This window comes from Microcaecilia unicolor, chromosome 9 (assembly GCF_901765095.1).
Source record: "Microcaecilia unicolor chromosome 9, aMicUni1.1, whole genome shotgun sequence".
NCBI lineage: Eukaryota > Metazoa > Chordata > Amphibia > Gymnophiona > Siphonopidae > Microcaecilia > Microcaecilia unicolor.
In genome coordinates this window covers 14,374,330-14,397,930 of record NC_044039.1, presented here as the reverse complement: position 1 = coordinate 14,397,930, position 23,601 = coordinate 14,374,330, and the positions used below count along the sequence as shown (strand labels likewise).

At 43.3% G+C, this 23,601-nt stretch overlaps 1 protein-coding gene across 1 annotated transcript in view; it reads right to left on the bottom strand.

Moving 5' to 3' along the window:
* Positions 1-23,601, bottom strand: part of OTOGL (otogelin like) — a 168,070-nt gene that overhangs the window by 61,483 nt on the left and 82,986 nt on the right. Inside the window, exons 26-35 of the mRNA XM_030214750.1 lie at positions 22,294-22,428; positions 19,960-20,106; positions 19,112-19,231; positions 16,957-17,073; positions 11,283-11,439; positions 8,100-8,126; positions 6,233-6,400; positions 5,102-5,380; positions 3,520-3,637; positions 227-306 (exon numbers count right to left, since the gene is read on the bottom strand). Of these exons, the coding sequence (XP_030070610.1) occupies positions 227-306; positions 3,520-3,637; positions 5,102-5,380; positions 6,233-6,400; positions 8,100-8,126; positions 11,283-11,439; positions 16,957-17,073; positions 19,112-19,231; positions 19,960-20,106; positions 22,294-22,428 (1,348 nt within the window). The remainder of the gene's footprint in view (positions 1-226; positions 307-3,519; positions 3,638-5,101; positions 5,381-6,232; positions 6,401-8,099; positions 8,127-11,282; positions 11,440-16,956; positions 17,074-19,111; positions 19,232-19,959; positions 20,107-22,293; positions 22,429-23,601) is intronic.

Genomic DNA, 23,601 nt, shown 5'->3' with positions numbered 1-23,601 from the left:
ACCAGTCACAGAACCTACGACAAGGCAGAATTGCTGTGTAGAGCCTGAGCTCTTTCATTAAAACGTGGGGTCCTTGGGTCAAGTTTAGCAGACACTGGAAAAGGTGCCGGTACTCAGTACCCCCAAGTACCCCCTCAACAAAAGCCCTGATTAAGAGAGGATTTTCCCAAGATCCTCAACACACAGAAAGCAGGAAAACAAAAAGCTGGAAGAGGTAATTACTTACAGTCGTCCGGATATACACACTTCAGTGTGACTTCATCGAGAATCATGTTCTTAGGACAGTGTGGTAAGCATCCCTCTACCCTTCACACAAAGAAAAAGTCAAATGACCGAGGGGTAACAACTACATCTCGTCATTCCATTCTTAACAAATTGGAAAAATCTGATGTACTAAACTGGGTTAATATATATTCATTCATTTATTTATCTATCTTTAATTTAAAACCAACTGTCAGAAGCAAAGTCCAATAAAATAAATAATGGTTTGATTTTTCTCATAAAAAGACCAAGACATACATGAAAACGTACAATAAAACACAACAATATAACATAAAACATTCTTTAAAAAAAAAAAAGAGTTGATATTCAGCTGGTGGTGGTGAGCATTTTTTTTAGGTGCTACTAACTGAATATTCAATGCCATATCCATGTTTATGCAGTTGGCTATATCTTATGTGGTTAAGTGCAATATTCGGCAAAGAGATAGTACTGACTGTTATGCGGTCAGATTTGACTGCTAAACTTACTATGTTTAGCAGTGAAATCTGACTGCATAAAAGTTGGCCGACTCCTTGGCCTTCCTTCTGCCGTGTACTGCTCTCTCTACTGCAACTTCAGGTAGGCCGGCAAGGGGCATGGCGGCTGCTGCCCGGCAGCTCCTGCGTCAGAGCGACCCTTCCTTTCTGGCTTCCCCATCGGCGATTGAGATGACGCGGCAGGAGACCCCCCCCCCCCTTGCCGTTGGTTGGGAAGCCGGAAGGGGCAGGGCTACAGGGGAAAGCATAAAAGCTGCCAACGAGGGCTAGGGAGCCTCTTGTTGGCAGCGAGTGGCGCGGGAGTTTCAATCGCGGTATTTGCCGGCTACCAGATCAGCTGATTTCCCTCCCTTTTATTTTCTTCGTTTCTCACAAAAGCCGGCCATTTCCCTTTCTTTGTTCGCGATTGCAGTGTAGCGGTGTTGCGCCTTTTTTAAAATTTTGCTTTTTCCACAGAGCCGGCCATCTCGCAATCATCACGGGCAGAGAGCGGCGCGGGAGTTTCCAACATGGTTCCCCACACAGTAAAACCTGCTTTTCTTTGTTTTCCTATCGCGTTACTAGCCAACTATCTAATCGGCCTTCCTTCTGCCGTGTACTGCTCTCTCTACTGCAACTTCCTGTTTTGACCACTAAACAGGAAGTTGCAGTAAGGGTAGGATGCTTCAGGAGGAAGACCATGGAGCTGGCCTCTGTGAATCGTTGCCAGCTGCAGGAAAGTGTAAGTGACATCTGCGGGGAAGAGGACAAGAAGGGAGGAAAGGATTTTTTTTAAACTGCAGGAACAAGGTTCTACCACTCCCATTGGGGCGGTAAAAGGTTTTGTTCCTGCATCTATGGTTATTTTAGAGTTTTGCTGTTATTGTGGTTTTACCTTGGTTTACCAAGGTATATCCATGGTAACAATAACCGTGTCATTCTCTGAGCAGCACTTAACCGCATAAGTGCTGGATCTACCCACAGACCAGCTGGCTTTGAGCAGTGGCTTAGGAAGGGGGGGCGGTCCGCCCTGGGTGCACGCCGCTGGAGGGGTGTCGGCTCCGCTGGTTCCCTGCTCCCTCTGACTCGGAACAGGTTACTTCCTGTTCCAGGGCAGAGAGAGCAGGGAACCAGCGGAGCCAATGCAGCTCCCAGCGACATGCACTCCGGGCGCCCTCGCCGCTTTCCTATGTAAGTACGCGCTCCGGGAGGGGTGTGCTTCGGAGGGGGGAGGGTGCGCCGTGCTGCACCCGGGGGGGGTGCGCAGCGGCGACCCGCCCCAGGTGTCAGCTGCCCTCGCTACGGCACTGGCTTTGAGTGAAGCAGCCTTTCTCCAACATCAGCCATTGATTTGCATTAATACAGCATTGAACCCATTATTAATGGCTGATGTAATGTACCAATCAAAAATGAGACATCTACAAATGTTAATGTGATATGTTCTTTAACGGAGCGTCCCAATGGTTACTTGAGGCTTTTCCTCCGTTAAAGAACATATCACATTAACATTTGTAGATATCTCATTTTTGATTGGTTGTTTAAACGGAAGTGATATTCTACAAGCTTCATTACGATATTTTGATGTAATGTACCACAGCCCCTACTGCTACTATTAATCATTTCTATAGCGCTACTAGACATGCCTAGCACTGTACATATTACAGTAATACCTCGGTTTTCGTTGACTTCGGTAATCGTCGATTTCGGTTTTCGTCGATTTTTTTTCCGTGAAAGATTTGTCTCGGATTTCGTCGGCGTGCCCACTTGACCTCGCTGCTAATTTTGCGCGTTCTCCTGCTCAGTGTGGCGTTGTTTCTCATTGTGTGAGCATCACCCCCTGCGTCTAGCCAAACAATTCCATTGCTTTCCAGTGTTTTTGTGCTTTTTTTTATTGATTGCGAGTGCTAATACTACAATTACATGTAAGTAATTCTTATTGTATTTAGTATTAAACACTATATTTATTCTCTATAAAATGTGTTTTTGGTATGTATTTTGAAGTGTCTAGAATGAATTAATTGGATTTACATTGATTCATAGGGAATTAATTGCCTCGGTTTTTGTTGGTTTCGGATTTCGCAGATTGTTTTCGGACGGATTATTGACGAAAACTTAGGTATCACTGTATATACAGGTACATTCTCTGTCCCTAGAGGGCTCACAATCTAAGTTTTTGGTACCTGGGGCAATGGAGGGTTAAGTGACTTTCCCAAGGTCACAAGGAGCTGCAGTGAGACTCAAACCCAGGTTGCCAGGATCAAAGCCCGCTGCACTAACCATTAGGCTACTCCTCCACTCATCCACATTAATACAGACAGCATAGTAATACTTCCCCAACATAGAGTTAAAACTTTTATGTAAAAATGAAACTCTTTGTGCATTGTAACTATTTTGCATACTTTTGCATCTCATTACCTCATTAGCATAGATTGTACAGTAACACTACTGCCAGCTAGTTTAAGCCTGCTTAGTTAATGCAGGTGTTTGCTTGCATTACCGTTAACGCAGTTTAGCACACTGGCCCCATGTTTCGGTAACAAAATGAACATATATTCTGCTTGTAACATTAATATTTACAATAACAGCATGAGAAAGAAAACTGTGTTACTTTGGGTTACTTCCTAAGCTAAATATCCAGTTCTCTTTTGTTTTCTAATGATGAATTTAAAATGGGGTTTTTTTTTAGGTAGCGCTAGAAAAATATTCCTGTCTTGAATTAAAAACTTTCACTGATTACTTTCTAGATCGGCAGCACAAACCCCTCTGCTGAATCTCGACTTACGGTGGAAGAAATTTGCAGGCGGCTGCTTCTGGATCGTTACATGTTTTAACACAGGGGCTGGCACAAGGTTCATATCTCCATTCACACATCCTCCTGTATGGCACTGCTGCAGTGATTTCTGTGAACAAAATTGTGGACATGCAGAACACTTAAGTACCAACTCCACAGCCTGTTCTGAAAGAAACACAGAACTACTACTACTTATCATTTCTATAGCGCTACAAGGCATACGCAGCGCTGTACACCATACACAAAGACAGTCCCTGCTCGAAGAGCTTACAATCTAGAACCACCTATAAATCCCTTGTAGTCTTGCCAAAGGCATGCTGCAAACATGCTCTGATACGGTGCTTCTCAACCCAGTCCTCGGGGCACACTCAGCCGGTTTTTCAGGATTTCCACACTGAATATGCATGAGTTAAAATCTGCATACACTGCCTCCTTAGCGTACAAATCTATCTCATGCAACTCGCTGTGGATATCCTGAAAGCCTGACAGGCTGGGTGTGTACCGAGAACTGGGTTGAGAAGCACTGCTTTAACGGGAGACCTTCAATGTGTGCTATGAATAGCTTAGAAAGCAGCTGAACGTTATGCAGAATGGAAGTGGGGAAAAGCACCTGTCTCCTGGTGAATCCTGGGTCAAACCAATGGGTCCATCTAGCCCAGTATCCTGCTTCCAAGCAATATACATATGTATTGTGACTATCCTGAAAGCCCAGCTGGCTTTGCAATTGCCAGGACAGGAGCTGGCAGTTCTGATAACATTCTATGGCAGTGATATTCACTGAGAGTCACGGAAGAGTGCGAACAGGTCGCATATCCAGATACACCTAATGAATATGCATGAAGGAGATTTGACCACATACTACCTTAATTTTATGCAACTTCATCGGGGATAGCTGAATAGCCTGCAAACTTGACTTATTTGCAGATCGTAGAGACTACATAAGTAATGCCTCACTGGGAAAAGACCAAGGGTCAATCGAGACCAGCATCCTGTTCATGACAGCGGCCAATCCAGGCCAAGGGCACCTGGCAAGCTTCCCAAACGTACAAACATTCTATACAATCAAGCCATTGTGACATCACTAATGAGGTTGGCTCTTATTGGTGGAATGAGCCACTATGACATCACAATAGGTTAAATCACTGCTCTATGTAATAAAAGTGAGCCAAGTAGAGGACATAAGTACATAAGTAATGCCACACTGGGAAAAGACCAAGGGTCCATCGAGCCCAGCATCCTGTTCATGACAGCGGCCAATCCAGGCTAAGGGCACCTGGCAAGCTTCCCAAACATACAAACATTCTATACATGTTATTCCTGGAATTGTGGATTTTTCCCAAGTCCATTTAGTAGTGGTTTATGGACTTGTCCTTTAGGAAACCGTCTAACCCCTTTTTAAACTCTGCCAAGCTAACCGCCTTCACCATGTTCTCTGGCAACGAATTCCAGAGTTTAATTATGTACTAGGTGAAGAAACATTTTCTCCGATTTGTTTTAAATTTACTACACTGTACTTTCATTGCAGGCCCCAGTTCCATATTTTGCGGTGCTAACAAGGTAACATGCAACGTACCTTCAATACTAAAGCTGCTGGACTGCTTGAACTCTTCTGAGTTATCATATTTTGACACTTTGACCTCAGAAGCCGTGGCTATGATGAAGAAACCTTTCCTGCTGTGTAATTCAAAAGTGCTGTAACCAGGAATCCAGAGGTCCTGGTGGTGGAAAAATGTGGCTCGCCGACGAAAGGACAGTTTAGCCTCCCACTGCTCCAAACTAACAGATTCGTTCTCGTGGACATACAGAAAGTAATTCGGTCTCTCAGCAGATTCCAAGGAGACAAGAGACAACGCTGTTTAAAAAAAAAAAAAAAAACACAAACAACAAAAGGGAGTAGGGATAGACCAACGGGCTTATTATGAAAAAACTGATGTAAAAAAAAAAAAAAAAGGAATTGAAAACAACCAAACTTTATTAGTCATGAAAAGTAATAGACATGCAAGGGCCTATAATAGATCCTCAAAAAGAAAATAGTCAAAAGACGGACCCAACACAGTGCCACGTTCTGATGTGAACGCCTGCATCAGGCGTCACAAATAAAAATATATATATATATGCACATATGTAAATCATAATGAGCGATTATAGCATGGACCAAACAGTGTAACACCTGTTGTGAAGATTTTAACAATCCTTTAGCTAAAACTGAAAGTTGTTTGACACACAAATCATTAAATCATGGTTTAAAAACAAACCCCCTGATATTCAGTTGGCAGCAGGCAGTGTTTTGACTGCCCTCTGCTGGCATTCAACCTGGATATTCAATGCCGGCTTAGTAAAAGGGCCCCCCTAGTGTTCTGTAAAGGTCATTACACATAGAGTGATCTTTGGTTCTACATAGAGAACCATTTACAGAATATTAGCTTAAGGGCATCATTTTGTCCCCTATCTTTGGGTGCCATTTACAGAACCTAGCCCTATGTTTGCATGCTCAGTGGTATCCACATTTCTAGCGGGCACCCTCTTTGAAAATAGTGTGCAGTCTCTCAAAAGAGTGTGCCCTATTCTCATCAGATGATAAAACACTAATTTTCATGGTTTTTTTCCGCTTGACTTCATTTGAAAATGGCATGCAACGACATACGCTGTTTGGCATTTCCCGTATCCTTCCAAATAAATGCCCATCCCTATTCAGAATACTTACATAGATCTTTATCTTTGTAGAGGCCTGGAGTTATCATGAAATAAAATAACACATTTCTCTGTGCACTGATCCTTGCCAAGGGAAATATCTTCCTGCTGGTAACATTGGCCCCTAAAACAGCGTCGCTTTGGCCGTAACTAGCTAGGATGTAGGGTCCTTCTCCAAGCCCTGACAGAGGAGAAACAGAAGAAAAGGTGGGTAGAGCAAGAACTCCTCAAAAATATTTATAGACCCAGGAGAGGAAGGGGAACAGCATTCCGTCCACACCATTCAGGAAAGCGGTGTAGTCATGTTAAGGAGAAATCAGCTTTTCCATTCATTTCATTGTTCAAGTAACGAGTAATTCTAGTAAATAGGGCTGCTTTTAGTGATCAATGTGGTGTGTTGGTTCCAAAACTCATTATGTTTGCAGAGAATCAATTATTGGTTTGACTTAATTATGTGGTTCTTAAATAAGAAATGGAAAAGGAAACATTTGATACATCAGACTTAAATGGAAGAGAGCACACACGCCTAGGGAACTCACTTCCCTGTACCTCACGGTGGGAAGGGGCCAGAGCCCGAGGTGGGAGGGGCACATTTTGGTCTGCTGCCTCGCTGCTGCCCCCCCTCCCGCCGCCTCGCCTGCCTGCCCTTCTCTGTCTTCCCCTCACACCCTGCACGCTTCTTTCAGTGAAATTGAGCATGCTCAGTTTCACTAAAAGGAGCGTGCTGGATGTGAGGGGAAGACAGAGCAGGGCAGGCAACGCGGCGGCACTGGAGACCAGCGCTGGACAACGCTTCAGCTGGCGGGGGTTGAGGACCTCCACCAGCAAAACCAGGGGCCCAGAGGAAATTTGGGGCAGCCAAGGCCCCGTGGCCCCACGTAGCTACACCACTGATCCAGGAATGTGCTGGTAAATTTTTAACAACAGGATCTCTCTTCCCCGCATATCCAGCTCTGCAATTTGAGGGGGCCAGAGGTGGACTGGCAGGGGCAATGCCTGCCTCTCTCCCCCCCCCCCCCCCCGCCTCATGCGGGCATACTAGGTATAGCTTTGCTAGCAGGGATGCTGAGCCCCACCAGCCAATAAATGGACTGCCACCACTCCCCGCTGCTTGTTCTAGCTCTGAGCAGCAGGCTAGGACTTCTCTCGCATGCACGAGAAGTCCAACCTTCTGGTAAGAGCTGGAAACAAGGAGCAGGTAGCAGTAGCCATCTATTTACTTGGCTTTGCAGGGCTCGGCATCCCAGCCAGCAAAGTAAAAGAGATTTCAGGAGAGGGCTTGAGCCCACATTTTGGGAGCCAGTTGTTAAAGCAGCTATGGGGGGGGGGGGCTACTTTAATAGCCAGCTCCCAAAATTCTTAACAAACGGCTCTCGCGAGCCTGTGAGAGCCCACTCCAGCACACCACTGCCTGTATCCATAGATACTCCCCATTTCCTGGTCCAATTTCCCTTCTTAGGGAGCTGGAGAGAGACTGTGGACAAGCCCAGGTATCTCTCTCCTCTGGACTAATGTAGACTAGTCTTCATGTTCCCCCAAGACCAGAATAAATCTACTTCTTTTGGAGGGGATGAATGATGTGTACAAATATTATGGGAAACCCACTCCTTCCCGGCAGGAGAATGAAGTGTGCTCTCATGGAAGGTGTTTAAAAGATTGCAAGAAATGCTAACTCGTCTAGACCTGGGGGTCACGGATCACATTCCATATGATCCTTAGTTTCCTGATTGGCTGCTAAGTCATCTTTGGATTTGGAAAAAACAAACAGCTCCCTTCTATTACTTTTTAAAATACATGCCGAAAACGGGTGTACGTCTAATGAGAATATTATGATGAAGCTACACTTACGTACTGTGCTCGCAGAAAGAAATGCTGCTTACCTTGATTAAAATATTCGCAGTCATAGGCTGAAAGACAACACAGAAACAAAATTAAGAGATTATTTCCTTGTACCGAATCTATCAGTCAGCCACTGCCACATGAAATGACAAAGTAGGAATAAAAGCTAGCAACCCAATGGAGTAAACAAAAAAAAAAAGCTCTATATCCCCCCCCCCCCCTTCAATTCACCAGAACATCCACCTCATTCATAGTGGTAAAAAGAGGTGTGATTAATTGTCAGCACCACAGAACAGACTAATAAACCTTCTGCTATTAGGCAGTGCCGTAACGAGGGCTAATGACACCCGGGGCGGGTCGCCGCTGTGCACATCACTCGGAACTGCGTCGGCCCCACTGGTTCCCTGCTCTCTCTGCCCCGGAACAGGAAGTAACCTGTTCCGGGGCAGAGGGAGCAGGGAACCAGCGGGGCCGGCACCCCCGAGCGCGTGCACCCAGGGCGGACTGCCCCTCCCGCCCCCCCCTTCCTACGCCACTGCTATTAGGTACAAAAGGGGGAAATGGGACTTGATATACTGCCTTTCTGAGGTTTTTGCAACTACATTCAAAGCGGTTTACATATATTCCTGTACTTATTTTGTACCTGGGGCAATGGAGGGTTAAGTGACTTGCCCAGAGTCACAAGGAACTGCAGTGGGAATTGAACTCAGTTCCCCAGGATCAAAGTCCACTGCACTAACCACTAGGCTACTCCTCCACTCCAAAAGGTGGGAGCCCCAGAGAAAGAACAGAAATCTATGCAATAGCAGCAGCCCGCAAAATAGAATCATGCTTTCAGGGCTGCCCAGTGGCAGTGCACTGCAGAGAATCATTCCAGTCAAGTCTTCATCTTCCTAGGTTTGCTGAGGTTGGGGAAAGTTAGGGAGGCAGGGTTTGCAGCCCTGTGGAGAAGGAAGTCACATATAAAGCACAATGAGGACACCAGGTTCGTGGTGTCTATAATTGCAGTGTGCCTGGTGCCTGGTTCCCTCAGGGGACAGGAGGGAGAATGCAGATCAACTGTCTGACATCTCTCACTTCCCTTCCTGATCCTGCAAAGCTCTGCAGTTCTCCCTGCCCGCCCGCCTCCTCCGCTCATGACTTCAAATCTGCTCCGCTCTAGTCTTCGCCTGGACAGCGACAGCGGCTCTCATAGGCTGCCTGCGTCTGCACCGGGACTTTCTCTCTGAACCGTCCTGCCCCTTCTGATGTGACTCCCTGTTTTATGAAAGGTGGGATGGCTCAGAGAGAAAGTCCCAGTGCAGGCAGCCTACGAAGTCCTCTGGCACTGCCCGGGTAAAGACTGAAGTGGAGCTGATCTGAAGGTACTGGGGGGGGGTGGGGAGATGCACCCCCTGTGAAAAATTCCTGGGTATGTTGCAGGTTACTTCAACATTCAAAATCCTCAAATATTCTGGCAGTCTGAGGGAGCAAAAATTTGAGGCACTCAAAAATAATAAGGATATGCAGAAGCAAGAGTCAACAAGGTATTCAAGAAACTTCAGACCGCTCAAAACACGGCAGCTAGGCTTATATTTGGTAAAACACGATTTGAAAGCGCAAAACCCCTCCGCAAAAAACTACACTGGCTCCCAATCAAAGAACGCATCGCCTTCAAAATCTGCACCATGGTTCACAAAATCATCTACAGAGAAACCCCGAGTTCCATGACAGACTTGATCGACTTACCAATTAGAAATACATCCGAATCAACACGATCGTATCTAAATTTGCACTACCCAAGCTGCAAAGGACTTAAATACAAAACAACTTACGCATCTAGTTTTTCCTACATAAGCACACAACTGTGGAACGCATTACCAAAAGCCTTGAAAACGACGTACGACCACCTAAACTTCCGGAAATCACTAAAAACTGACCTGTTTAAAAAGACATACTCTACCGATCCAACTTAAATGCCTAATCTCAGCAACACAACCAAACTAAAGCACGTAATGGACATAACACAACTCTTCCGTTCTCCGATTCCCTAATGTGGCTGTGCCACATAAACTTGATCTTACCACATCACCCTGTATTTGTTCACACCGGAGCCTGCAAAGGCCTCTCCGGTACTATGTAAACCACTTGAGCCTACAAATAGGTGGGAAAATGTGGGATACAAATGTAACAAATAAAATGAACCACCAAGTTGTAGGGGATAACTCTCTAATTTAATGTATCTTTGACAAGCTTCGGAGAGTTATTTTTTCTTCATCAGGTTACTGAAGAAACAATGGGGGTCTATATTCAGCTTAAACTGATAGGAGAGACTCCTGGTCTTAGATATTCAGCAGCACTTAACCGGGCAGTGCCACTAAATATCAGTTCTGACTTAGTCCAGCAGGAAATTTGCATAACATAAGAACATAAGAGTAGCCATACTGGGTTAGACCAATGGTCCATTTAGTCCAGTATCCTGTTTTCCAAACAGTGGCCAAGCCAGGTCACAAGTACCTGGCAGAAACTCAAATTGTGGCAACATTCCACGTAGAACCCCAAAGAATAGCAAGATTCTGGAATCCTAAAGAGTGACACAATTCCATGCAGAATCCCAAAGAATAGCGAGATTCTGGAATCCTGAAGAGTGACAAGATTCCATGTAGAACCCCAAAGAATAGCAAGATTCTGGAATCCTGAAGAGTGACAAGATTCCGTGCAGAATCTGAAAGAGTAGCAACGTTCCATGTAGAACCCCAAAGAATAACAAGATTGTGGAATCCTAAAGAGTGACAAGATTCCATGCAGAATCTCAAAGAGTAGCAACATTCCATACTACAAATCCCAGGGCAAGCAGTTGCTTCCATGTCTGTCTCAATAGCAGGCTATGGACTTTTCCTCCAGGAATTTGTTCAAACCTTTTTAAAACCCAGATACACTATCCACTGTTACCACATCCTCCGGCAAAGAGTTCCAGAGCTTAACTATTTGTTGAGTGAAATTTGGAGACATTTAACATAACTTTTGATCTCTCTCTCCCTCTCTCCCTTACTCCCTTACTCAAGAAATGAATTGCAATTCTCTCTTTACTTCCTTGTTTTGAACGTCATCACTGCCTCCTTTTTCTTTTTTGGCTAATTTAATCTGTGATGTGCATTGCAAACCACTATGTCCACAATTCCATTTGGCAGTATATCAAACATTGAATAAGCTGTCCACTCTCACGTTCTTATGGCCATACTCACGGCAGACAGTCGGGGACCGCCAGTGAATTGCGACTCCTTGCTGGCAGCACTTGTGAGCATAAGCAGAAATACTGGTGCACAGACACTCACAGTCGCCACCCAGGTTGCAATTGCAGGTGTCCGTATGACAGTTTTTGATAAATGACGTGACATCAATCTGTAAAAATGAATTGAAAAAAAAAAAAAAGCAAGAATAATTATTATGCTTTTGTATGTGTTTAAAACCATGTTTGAATACTAATCAGATGAAATAAGGGTCCCTTTTACTAAGGCGAACCGAAAATGGCCTGCGCTGACGTTGGCATGTGTTTTGGACGCGAGCAGGCCGTTTTCAGCGTGGCTGCAAAAAAGACCTTTTTTTTATGGCTGAAAATGGACGTGCGGCAAAATTAAAACCAGCGCGCATCCATTTTCGGCATGAGACCTTACGGCCACCCACTGACTTAGCGGTAAGGTCTCACGCGTTAACCGGGTGGTGATCATCGGCGCGTGTACAATGCCAATTACCGCTGGGTAAGCACCGCGCGATAGAAAACATTTCTACCACGTGTTTTGGCCAAAATTGGACGTGCAGCAAAATGAAAATTGCCATGCGTCCATTTTGGGTCTGAGACCTTACCGCCAGCCATTGACCTAGCAGTAAAGTCTCACGCGGTAATGACCTACACGCGTCAAATGCCACTTGGCGCGCGTTCGATATGCATGTTCGAAAATAATTTTGGATGCGCATATTGGACGCGCACCAAAAAGGAAATTACCACAAGAGCCATGCGGTAGCCGGGTGGTAACTCCATTTTGGCGCATGTAGGGCGCGTGTAGACGCTTATGCGGCTTAGTAAAAGGGCCCCTAAGTGGCTGAAAAAATTTAAAAAATGATCATTTATTTTTTTAAAAGAGATTGTTAGTTCAATTAAAAGGATGTGATTTTAATAGTTAAATAAGTACATCAGTACATACTGTAAGTGTTGCCATACTGGGAAAGACCAAAGGTCCATCAAGCCCAGCATCCTGTTTCCAACAGTGGCCAATCCAGGTCACAAATACCTGGCAGAAACCCAAATAGTACCAACGTTCCATGTAGAACCCCAAAGAGTAGCAAGATTCTAGAACTCTAAATAATAACAAGGTTCCATGCAGAATTTCAAAGTGTAGCAACATTCCATGAAGAACCCCAAAGAGTAGCAAGATTCCATTTAGAATCCCAAGTACATAAGTGTTGCCATACTGGGACAGACCAAAGGTCCATCAAGCCCAGCATCCTGTTTCCAACAGTGGCCAATCCAGGTCACAAATACCTGGCAGAAACCCAAATAGTACCAACGTTCCATGTAGAACCCCAAAGAGTAGCAAGATTCTAGAACTCTAAATAATAACAAGGTTCCATGCAGAATTTCAAAGTGTAGCAACATTCCATGAAGAACCCCAAAGAGTAGCAAGATTCCATTTAGAATCCCAAGTACATAAGTACATAAGTGTTGCCATACTGGGAAAGACCAAAGGTCCATCAAGCCCAGCATCCTGTTTCCAACAGTGGCCAATCCAGGTCACAAATACCCGGCAAGATCCCAAAAATGTACAAAACATTTTATACTGCTTATCCCAGAAATAGTGGATTTTCCCCAAGTCCATTTAATAACGGTCTATGGACTTTTCCTTTAGGAAGCTGTCCAAACCTTTTTTTAAACTCCGCTAAGCTAACCGCCTTTACCACAATGATTTGGGGGGGGGGGGGGTTAGACCAATGATGGTGGATATATTGTGAGGCTTTAATATGCCCAATATTTGACTATGGAGCCACTGAGGTGTTTTCCCCTATTGGAAAAATAGTGAGGGAAATATGGTGGTGAAAACACGGTGATTTAGTTCATTTGATTACTGTGGAGCACAGGATATTCTAAATCTTTTGTACATTATTATACAGTGTTGCTGAATATAAAAGCTTACAGAGGGTAATTTTATACCAGGGCATATGGTTTAAGAGGGCAGGTACTGAAGGTGCCTCTTAGGCAGTATTTTATAAAGATACATAGACACTTCTGTGTCTTTATAACATTCTAGTGTAAGCAGCAGAAATCACACCTACCTTGCAGATGCGGACCAGAGCAGGTGTGCATATCCGCGTCTACATTGTTCAAGTACTCTCATACATAATCTGCATTATCTACATTAAACTTCACCCAAACTCCAGCCCCATAAACAGCTATAGCCATCATGTCATCGCACTTAGTTTAAACTTAGTAAGAGGCTATTTAGATCGTATGTGGTCACAGACATGCAAAAATGACTTTAAAATTACCTTCAAAATGCTTATGGAAACCCTTAGCAACATTCCCCTTACATAAAATATGAAAAAGAGAATTATACAGAATGTTATATTTCCTGAATCAGGTTACATTTGTTACAGTGTCTGAACAGATGTACATGCCCTTCCTGTATCAAGTCAAACGCTGCCATCTAGTGGATGCCATGTGCATGAGCACAAATGGACTTTCAAGAGAAACCTGCATATTCTTGTACGTACGCAGTCAATAAAAATGACTATATTGCCTCTTGTTCCAGAACCCTTATGGAATTATTTAGCTTCAGGGCTTCACAACTGTTCCTGCTAGATCATGACTAGACTGTAAGCTCCCCAGAGCAGCGTCTCTCTCTATTGTGAATGTGTGCAGTGCAACACATATGGTTCGACCGCACCTTGAATTCTGTGTGCAGTTCTGGTAACCATATCTAAAAAAAGTTATAGTGGAATTAGAAAAGGTACAGAGAAGGGCGACGAAAATAATAAAGGAGATCAGATGACCTCCCTATGAGGAAAGGCTAAAGTGAGCTAGGGCTGTTCAGCTTGGAGAAGGACAGCTGAGGGAAGATATGATAGAGGTCTATAAAATACTGAGTGAAGTGGAAGAGATAGAGGTGAATCGCTTGTTTACTCTTTCCAAAAATACTAGGACTAGGGGACACGCAAAGAAGCTACAAGGTAGTACATTTAAAATGAATCGGAGAAAATATTTCTTCACTCAAGAAGTAATTAAACTCTGGAATTCGTTGCTATAGAATGTGGTAAAAGCAGTTAGCTTAGCAGGGTTTTAAAATAGGTTTGGCTAATTTCCTAAAAGTCCATAAGCCATTATTAAGATGGTCTTGGGAAAATACACTGCAGCATAAAATCTGTTTTGCTGTTCTGGATTCTTGCCAGGTACTTGTGACCTGGATTGGCCACTGTTGGAAGCAGGATACTGGGCTTGATTGACCTTTGGTCTGTCCCAGTATGGCAATAATGTTTATGTTCATGGGCGTATATCAAGAAGTAAATAAACTTGAAACTTGCATGTGCCTTCATAGTCTAGTAGTTATATAATGACCTTCTCACCTATACCTATATATAGGCACTTGAAGGGCCTGATAGGTATACATCCTATAAGGGAACATGGGTACCTACTTTCCTTTCTAGAATACCAGTGGAAATGGGTATATACACATGTATGCATTAGGCGCAAGCATGCATACCAGATCTGGCATATGTGGGTGTACCTAAGTGCTGGAGATACACACATACCCCCTGATTCTGCAAAGATCATCAAAAATTGCACTTGCAAACTTAGACACTTTCCCAATTTGCGCAGGCAATTTAATTGAATAACAAGCTAATTAGTGCAAATAATTGGCTTTTTAACAAGCTATTATTGGCACTAATTAGATTTCATTGGGACCACTGCGCATAAAGTTAGGCATGGGATCCAGTCCAAAAAAGGAGGCACAGAAATGAGAAGGTCCTGAGCATTTCGGGGTGGAAGAGGGGCGTGGCTTTGAGTTACGCATGTCATTACAGAATGGTGCTTTGGGCGTAAATTTAGACGTTTTCGTTGGTGCAAATGACCGAGCCAAGATTTATACATGACTCTCCACTTAAGCGTGTATTCAATAAATTTTAAGTGTGGCTTTTTTATTTTATGCGAGTATGTTTCGGTACCGATTTTTTTTTAGGTGCCATATATAGAATCTAGCCTATAACTTACATATATTTTGATATTGTCTTCTTTTGCTCTTATTTGACCTGAAGAAGAAAGTTCTGCCTTCGAAAACTTGCCTGAAAATGGTTTTAGTCTAATAAAAAAAAGGTATCACTCATTTTCCTTAATTTATTTATTTTCTGCATTTGTATCCCACATTTTCCCACCTCTTTGCAGGCTCAATGTGGCTTTCAAATACCGTAGTGGCGATCGCCACTTCCGGAATAAGAAATACAGAAGAATGTTCCAATCGGAGTATAAAGAGTACACAGTAAATTAGAATAAAATCGGTAATCAATACATTTCAGGTGCTGAAATCAAGGGTAGTGAAAAGCGCTCAATAACAACAATGTGATAAAGTAACCAAAATAAGAATAATTCAATGTTAACTAATTCTGGTACAGTTCTGACGTCCTGTTTGTTTTGTTTTATTTCTATCGTTGTGTCCTGATGGATTAGTGGGGGCCTGAAAAGATCCTTACATATGTAAGGACCACCTGAAAGTCTGCCAATGCATGTCTTCTGTGTAAGGAGAGGGACACGTCTGAAATGGCTTCGCTAGCCGATATGTCCTCCATCTTAGGCAGGAGATACAAAACCAGCAGCAAAGCTGAACTGGCAAGACATTATTTTCCCACATCACTACCGTAGGAGTTTCCATGCAGAGTTCAAGAGTCCCAATAACAGGATACAAGATATTTCTCAGAATAATCTGGGCAGCTGCTGAGCACAACACACTTTCTCCACATTTTAAAATGTCTCAGAAGCCACATGGATAATCGAATCGATTCCTTAGAGAATGAAAAATTGATACAGCAAATGAAGTTCTACAGGAGTAGGAAACGGTTAAGATTTTGAAAATGACAATAGACCAGAAAAATTTGAACAAAATGAATATTATTACAGATGATTAATATCGAGATTGTTGTTTTCCCAGAGTTCCGGGTATGACTCCTAAAGTTTTTTCCTCTGAAATGATTCCTCTTAATATATTAATTCAAAAGGAGTGAAGCCTGTGAAACTGGGATTACCTTAATCAGTGGGAATTGGATTAGAGACTCAAGTGTTTGTATTGTTAAATAATTTCTGGTTTTAAAAGAGAAAAAAATTAAACCAGGTGTATTATTTCCACTAATATTGGGCAATAAGTATGTTTCTAACGAAATTAATTGACTATACACCGTCTTGCGTTTGAAGAAGCCAACTAGACGATCAATGTGGAATAATGATTCAGATAAATAATAACTGGGGATAATCAGGTTAATACTACGTTTTGTTTTGTGTACTGTTGTTTAATTGATCTCCTTGTCTTGTTTCACTCTCCCTACTTATTTTGTGGTCTAAGAAGGAGAAAGATTGTATATAATCCATTTATCTAGTTGAGATTGTTTTCCTCTAATATTGTATTAATGTACAGTCATCTCTGTATTACTGTTTGCAAGTAACCCTTGTAAAATGAAAAAATTATAAATAAATGATTAAAAAAATGTCTCAGAACTGAAACAATGTTCATTGTTGAGGACAAAAAACACGGTGCCCCATCCTGACAGTCTTATCAGTCAGTCTGTATGCAGTAGAAAGCTAATACTTGATCATTGACCCCTATAATATGTAGTTCAATAAAACCTTGACCATATCTTCTATTGATTAAAGTCCAAACTTACCACATTACGGCACGGGGCAAAAACGTCGCTGTACAAAATTGAGCATTCCTTTTTAGCGTAAGGGAATTTACTCTGGTGGACTTCACATGGTCTCGTGGTTTCATTTGGACTTTTGCACTGTTATAAGCAAAAACATACAGAAGGTGCTTATGATTGGAAGGAACAAACCAGTTGAAGGGAGAAATCATAAACCTATAGATTTTTTGTGTAAAACCCAATTAATCAAATAAAGCACATTTTCCAGTCTACAAAAAGATTTCTTCCTAAAAGAGTACAGGACTGTTCTATCAACATCGTTCATTGAGTCAAGACATGGCAAAGTGACAAAACAGGAGAATGATCTATGATTCCTAATTCCACCAGTACTGTGGAATTGAGAATGAGGATTGGGGCTCCATTAAGAACAGTGGAAGGAGAAAATGAACCAGGAGGAGACACAAAGGACAACTCAGAAGTCCACCAGATTATCAAGAAAACAAATTTATTGATAAGCCAAACTCGGTGACCAAAAATATCAATACATTTGTTAATCTGGTGGCCTCCTGAGTTGTCCTTTGTCTCTCCTCATGGTCGTCACCACTTCGCCTTCCACCTTTGTATGTACGGAGAAGACCTCTCCTCTTTGCGTTTCCACTTTTCCAATAAGAACTTAACATTGGTCGTACTAAGATAGCCTGTAAAAAAGGGCCTTTTTTTATTTTTGCCATAAATGGACGTGCGGCAAAATGAAAATTGGTGCGCGTCCATTTTAGGTCTGAGACCTTACTGCCACCCATTGACTTAGTAATAAGGTCTCACATTGTAACCGTGCGGTAATCATTTATGCACGTAGAATGACGATTACTGCCCGGTTTCCGCCACATGCCAGAAAATAAAAATTATTTTCTGGCATGTGTACTGGATGCACGTAAAAAATGAAATTACCGCCCAGGTCACACGGTAGCCGGGCGGTAACTCTATCAGTCTATCAGTATCTTTGCAGTATGCTCTTCATTTCGGTGGAGGAGTGGCCTAGTGGTTAGGGTGGTGGACTTCAGTCCTGAGGAACTGAGTTCGATTCCCACTTCAGGCACAGGCAGCTCCTTGTGACTCTGGGCAAGTCACTTAACCCTCCATTGCCCCATGTAAGCCGCATTGAGCCTGCCATGAGTGGGAAAGCGCAGGGTACAAATGTAACAAAAATAAAATAGATACTATTGGAGATTCTACATGGAATGTTGCTACTATTGGAGATTCTACATGGAATGTTGCTATTCCACTAGCAACATTCCATGTAGAAGGCTGCGCAGGCTTCTGTTTCTGTGAGTCTGACGTCCTGCACGTACATGCTGTCCGTCAGACTCACAGTAGCAGAAGCCTGCGCGGCCACATTGGTGATCTGCAAGGGCCGACTTCTACATGCAATGTTGCTAGTGGAATAGCAACATTCCATGTAGAATCTCAAATAGTAACAACAGTGGAGGAGTGGCCTAGTGGTTAGGGTGGTGGACTTTGGTCCTGGGGAACTGAGGAACTGAGTTCGATTCCCACTTCAGGCACAGGCAGCTCCTTGTGACTCTGGCCAAGTCACTTAACCCTCCATTGCCCCATGTAAGCCGCATTGAGCCTGCCATGAGTGGGAAAGTGCGGGGTACAAATGTAACAAAAATAAAATAAATACTATTGGAGATTCTACATGGAATGTTGCTACTATTGGAGATTCTACATGGAATGTTGCTATTCCACTAGCAACATTCCATGTAGAAGGCTGCGCGCAGGCTTCTGTTTCTGTGAGTCTGATGTCCTGCACGTACGTGCAGGACGTCAGACTCACATAAGCAGAAGCCTGCGCGGCCACATTGGTGATCTGCAAGGGCCGACTTCTACATGGAATGTTGCTAGTGGAATCTCAAATAGTAGCAACAGTGGAGGAGTGGCCTGGTGGTGGACTTTGGTCCTGAGGAACTGAGTTCGATTCCCACTTCAGGCACAGGCAGCTCCTTGTGACTCTGGCCAAGTCACTTAACCCTCCATTGCCCCATGTAAGCCGCATTGAGCCTGCCATGAGTGGGAAAGCGCAGGGTACAAATGTAACAAAAATATCAAAACAAGCTATAATAAACCATTCAACAATATTTTTTGCTGGCAAGTTCTTGAATGGCTGCATGATAATTACCTGTCCAATTGTCCAGCTTTCTCCAAAGACCTGAGCATTCCTCACCTCCATGTTGTTAGATGTGGTCAGATCATTTGATGTGTATTTATCAAAATTTCCACACAATCCAGCCAGTATTCCCTGAGATTTATAGCAATAAGATGGTGAAGTCAACAACCAAGGGAGTCATGCATGAAAGATTTATTGTACAGGTTTAAAATAAAAAGGGCCCAAACTGCCCATGGACGGGTGGACAAACAATTCATAAAAGGGGTTTCCTAGCACCTTTACAGGGGTAGCAGTTGGAATCCCAGTAAATATTCAGTCAGCGCAGTCACCACTTTAATTCAAGCAGCAGTGCTGGCACTTAATAGGTATATTACTACTACTATTTAGCATTTCTATAGCGCTACAAGGCATACGCAGCACTGTTATCCATATAGCTGAATGTACACGGTGTCTGGGGGAAAAAAGGGACTCCCAACATTTTTCCAAATAACCCAAAAACATCCTACTGCAGCAGAAACTTCTGCCTGAAATTTGAGACATTTCTGAGTACTTTATTTTTCAACAGGATGGAGGTCCAGAGCATCGAGCTCTTAATTAACGAAACCCCAGCATTCATTGAGCCAACAGCTCAGTGGTCAATTTTCCTCTGTAGAAGAACTTTCTGGTAAAATAACGTAAAACGTAGATTCAAACTCCTCACCCTCTCCAAAGCTGTGTACGCTCTTGTAATAGAGCACAAATCTCTCTATATGGACATGTGAAGTAGATCCCTTCTCCACTGAGAAGGGGAAATTTGAGATGAGATACAGACAACCGTGTTTTGGGCAACTGAAATCTAGTATGGCCTCGTTTATGCTCACCTTCCATCGGGGTCCAACTTTGACGTGTATCGTTGTTTTCTTATCCCATAAGACGGTGATCTCCATTTCTGAAAAGTGTACTACCGTGTAGAAGCCAGCCTTCCAAAGCTGATACTTGGATTTGTTGTCCTGCATTTTTGATATCTTCTGAGGGAAATAAGAGTAGATTTGGGAAGATTAGCAATGCAAAGTGTGCAAAATGAATAGTCGTAACCAGGGGTGTGTGCTGGTAAATTTTTAACAACAGGCTTTTTCTCCGGACATAGCCAGCTCTGCAGTTGGAAGGGCCAGGGGTGGCCGGGGGGAGCAACACTTGTCTCTCTCTCCTCCCTCCCTTCATGCAGGCACGCTAGGCATACCTTTGCTGGCAGCCAATAAATGGACTGCCACCATTCCCAACATTTTCCTCTGAGCAGCATGCTGGAACTTCTCTCACATGCTCGAGAAATCCCAGCCTGCTGCTCAGAGCTGGAAACAAGGAGCGGGGAGCAGCAGCAGTCTATTTACTTGGCTGGCAGGGCTCAGCATCCCCACCAGCACAGTAAAAGAGAATTCAGCAGGGGGCCCAAGCCCACATTTTGGGAGCCAGTTGTTAAAGTAGCCATGGAGGGCCCTACTTTAACAACCGGCTCCCAAAAGTCTTAAAAATTTAACAACCGGCTCTTGCGAGCCCGTGAGAGCCTGCTCCAGCACACCACTGGTCGTAACTAACCAACAATAAGCAGAAAGGGGACAATTCTACAACAGGGTAGCATCATTTAGATGCCCCAGTAATGTGGGGTTAGAGTCTATTCTGTGTGGACCCTTGGGTGCCTGAGAGGTGTATTTTCAAAGCACTTAGGCTTATAAAGTTACGTAGAGGGGCATTTTCTATATGACGACTAAGACCGACTTCCGAATAAGAAAGAAGGTCATTTTCAAAAAAGAAAAACATCTATCTTTTTTTTCGAAAATACTGTTTTGAACAAGATTTTGTGTTTTGAGTGTTTAGGTTTTTTTGTCCTTTATCGGAAAAAAAAAAAAAAAAGAGACCAAATAAGTGCAAAGCGTAGAGATTCATGCCACTGGGATAAAGGAGGAGCCGGAATTTTTAGTAGACTGGTCCACCAGACATTCCAGGAAAGCAATAGGGCACCCTAGAAGGCACTTCTATGCACTTCATAAAAATGCTCCCAGATACACATTTCACCATGCTTTTGTGAACACTGAGCAAGTGTGGGGGTGGAGCAGCACAGTGGTGACCAATAGAAAGTGCTGCTGCTGGTGGAGGACTTCTTTGGCTGGCAGGGCTCGGGGATCCCCACCAGCCATAGCAGCAGACTCCCGATGCTGGAAAAAAAAGTGAAGGGGCCCAGGCCCCCAAGGCCCCCTCGTGACTACACCATTGAGTTACACATGCCTCTCTCTCCTTGTATGAGCCTTGCAGTGTGGGAATTAACAGGAAGAATGTGGAGTATGGATGGAGAGCTAAGTCCCGTTTCGTGCAGCATACACATTACACACAGTACATCCTCCTTTCCCCCCCTCCTGAGCTTGAGACCTCATTACCCACAGGGAATACCACAGTAGATACCGGGGCAGCATAAGCAGCAGAATGGGGTGGGCCACTGGGGCCATGGCCCCACTAATATTTTATCCAACATAGCATTTGCAAAAAGAGAGCTTGAGGTTGGGGCCAAAAATGGGATTGTTTGGCTCCTCCAACCAAAAAGGTGGTCTGCTGCCCCTGCAGGAGGTTCAGTGGGCTAATGGTATGTAAGGGTTTGGGGCTTTGATTTTCAATAAGGGATCAGGGTTCAGAGGTGAGGTTGTCAATTTTATTAGGCATTGGGAAGTGGGTGGGACCCATGGAGATTCTTACAGTTTATTAAGAATGGAGGACCGAGGGTGGGTGTCAGCCTGGAAGGGTCACTATTTAGTTTGAAAGGATCGGGTGGGGGGGGGGGATTATTTTGTAGAAATTGCCAGTGCTTTTAAGAACATCCTGGTGAGCATCTGCTGATTCTCCTGGAGGGAAGTCAACACCTCTTGAGTTGATATCATTGTTCAATTAATAACACAGCTTGGGACGTTTACCACAAGTTGTGCTATTCATTTTGAATAATAATGAAGATGCACTAGGATTTAACTTTTTGTGATAAGCTTAGTTAATTGACCTCTTAGATTGCACGGTAAGTCCTCTGGGAGACAATTACGTCTCTGAAAAGAAGCTTGCTTTGAGCATGGGTTTGGAAAAGTGAGTCATTACATCCTAACATCTAAATTCTTCTTATCATTTTGTCAGCGTGGTTTCTGTGTGGTAGGATCATATACAGAAAGAAGAACATGACTCACCTGCTTATCTGAAGTACCACTAAAATATATCTCTGTGTCGCCAACAGAGATAAGTAAACTTTTCGAGCAAACAATATCGTTGTCGAAGCACTTCTTGTTCTGAGCAGTTATGGATACGCTTGAGTTATCGGTACTCTGGAAGCATTAAGCAATACACATTTATGGGTAAGTAGGATTCTAATTTCATTGAACTTCAGAACCTATTTCCACTTTTCCAATCCAGAAGATGGTACAGAGTGGACTACACCACATATTACTATTATTTATTATTAATTTGGATTTTGCTCACACCTTTTCAGAAGTAGCTCAAGTTCAGGTACATTGGGTACCTATAGAATACAATTTCAATAATTATCCCAACACAACAGTTAGATGAAGACATATGACAACATGATCGCCTACAACTCGTCATTCACTCCCCCCACCACCATCACAAATCTAAATTTTGATCAATTGTTTTTTTTTCTGTTTTTGCGGTAGCAGAAGCCTGGTTAAATATGTCAATTTTGACATTATGAAGGCTTACATAGATATAGAAATGTTTAAGATCATGTCTTAGAAGTCAAGAAGAATTATTCCCTTGGATTACTTGTGTAGAAAATGTTTCATAAAGCTACGTGGGTGAAAAGACCAATCAAAATGCCTATCTGTCTGTAAAAGTCATGAGATAAAGATCCAGCCATTGAGTTTCAAACAACGCCTTCAAGGATACAATCTAGCCCTTATTTTAGAAAAAAAATCTATTCGTGTTTTAGGCCTTCATGATCTGGCACTTAATGTCCATATTGCATGGAAGTCCAAAGCCTGATTTTACAAAGCCAGGATATGAATGTCTAAAACTGAGGCAAGTGCATCTGGCAAAGGGGGAATGGTCTGGGCGTGTTTGGGGCAGTACTTGGGCAGGCTTAAAATATAGATGTTCATTCCCCATTGCAGAAGATGAAAGATCATTCATGTTCAAAAAGGTACATGGATGCCTAGAATGTCCAGGGGTCCTTTTGGGCAGAATCACTAACTGTTTGCACTTACCCTGTGTTAACAGCAAAACATAACACAGGTTAAGTGCAAAGCCTACTACTACTACTATTTGGCATTTCTAAAGCGCTGCTAGGGTTACGCAGCGCTGTACAATTTAACATAGAAAGACAATCCCTGCTCAAAGAGCTTACAATCTAAAGGACAAATGAACAGTCAGTCCGATAGGGGCCGTCAAATTGGGCAGTCTGGGAACGAGCCCTGCATCTGCCCTGTATGTACCACACCCACTCCACCCATAACCCCAAGTAGTAGGGATAGTCAGAAAGCAAA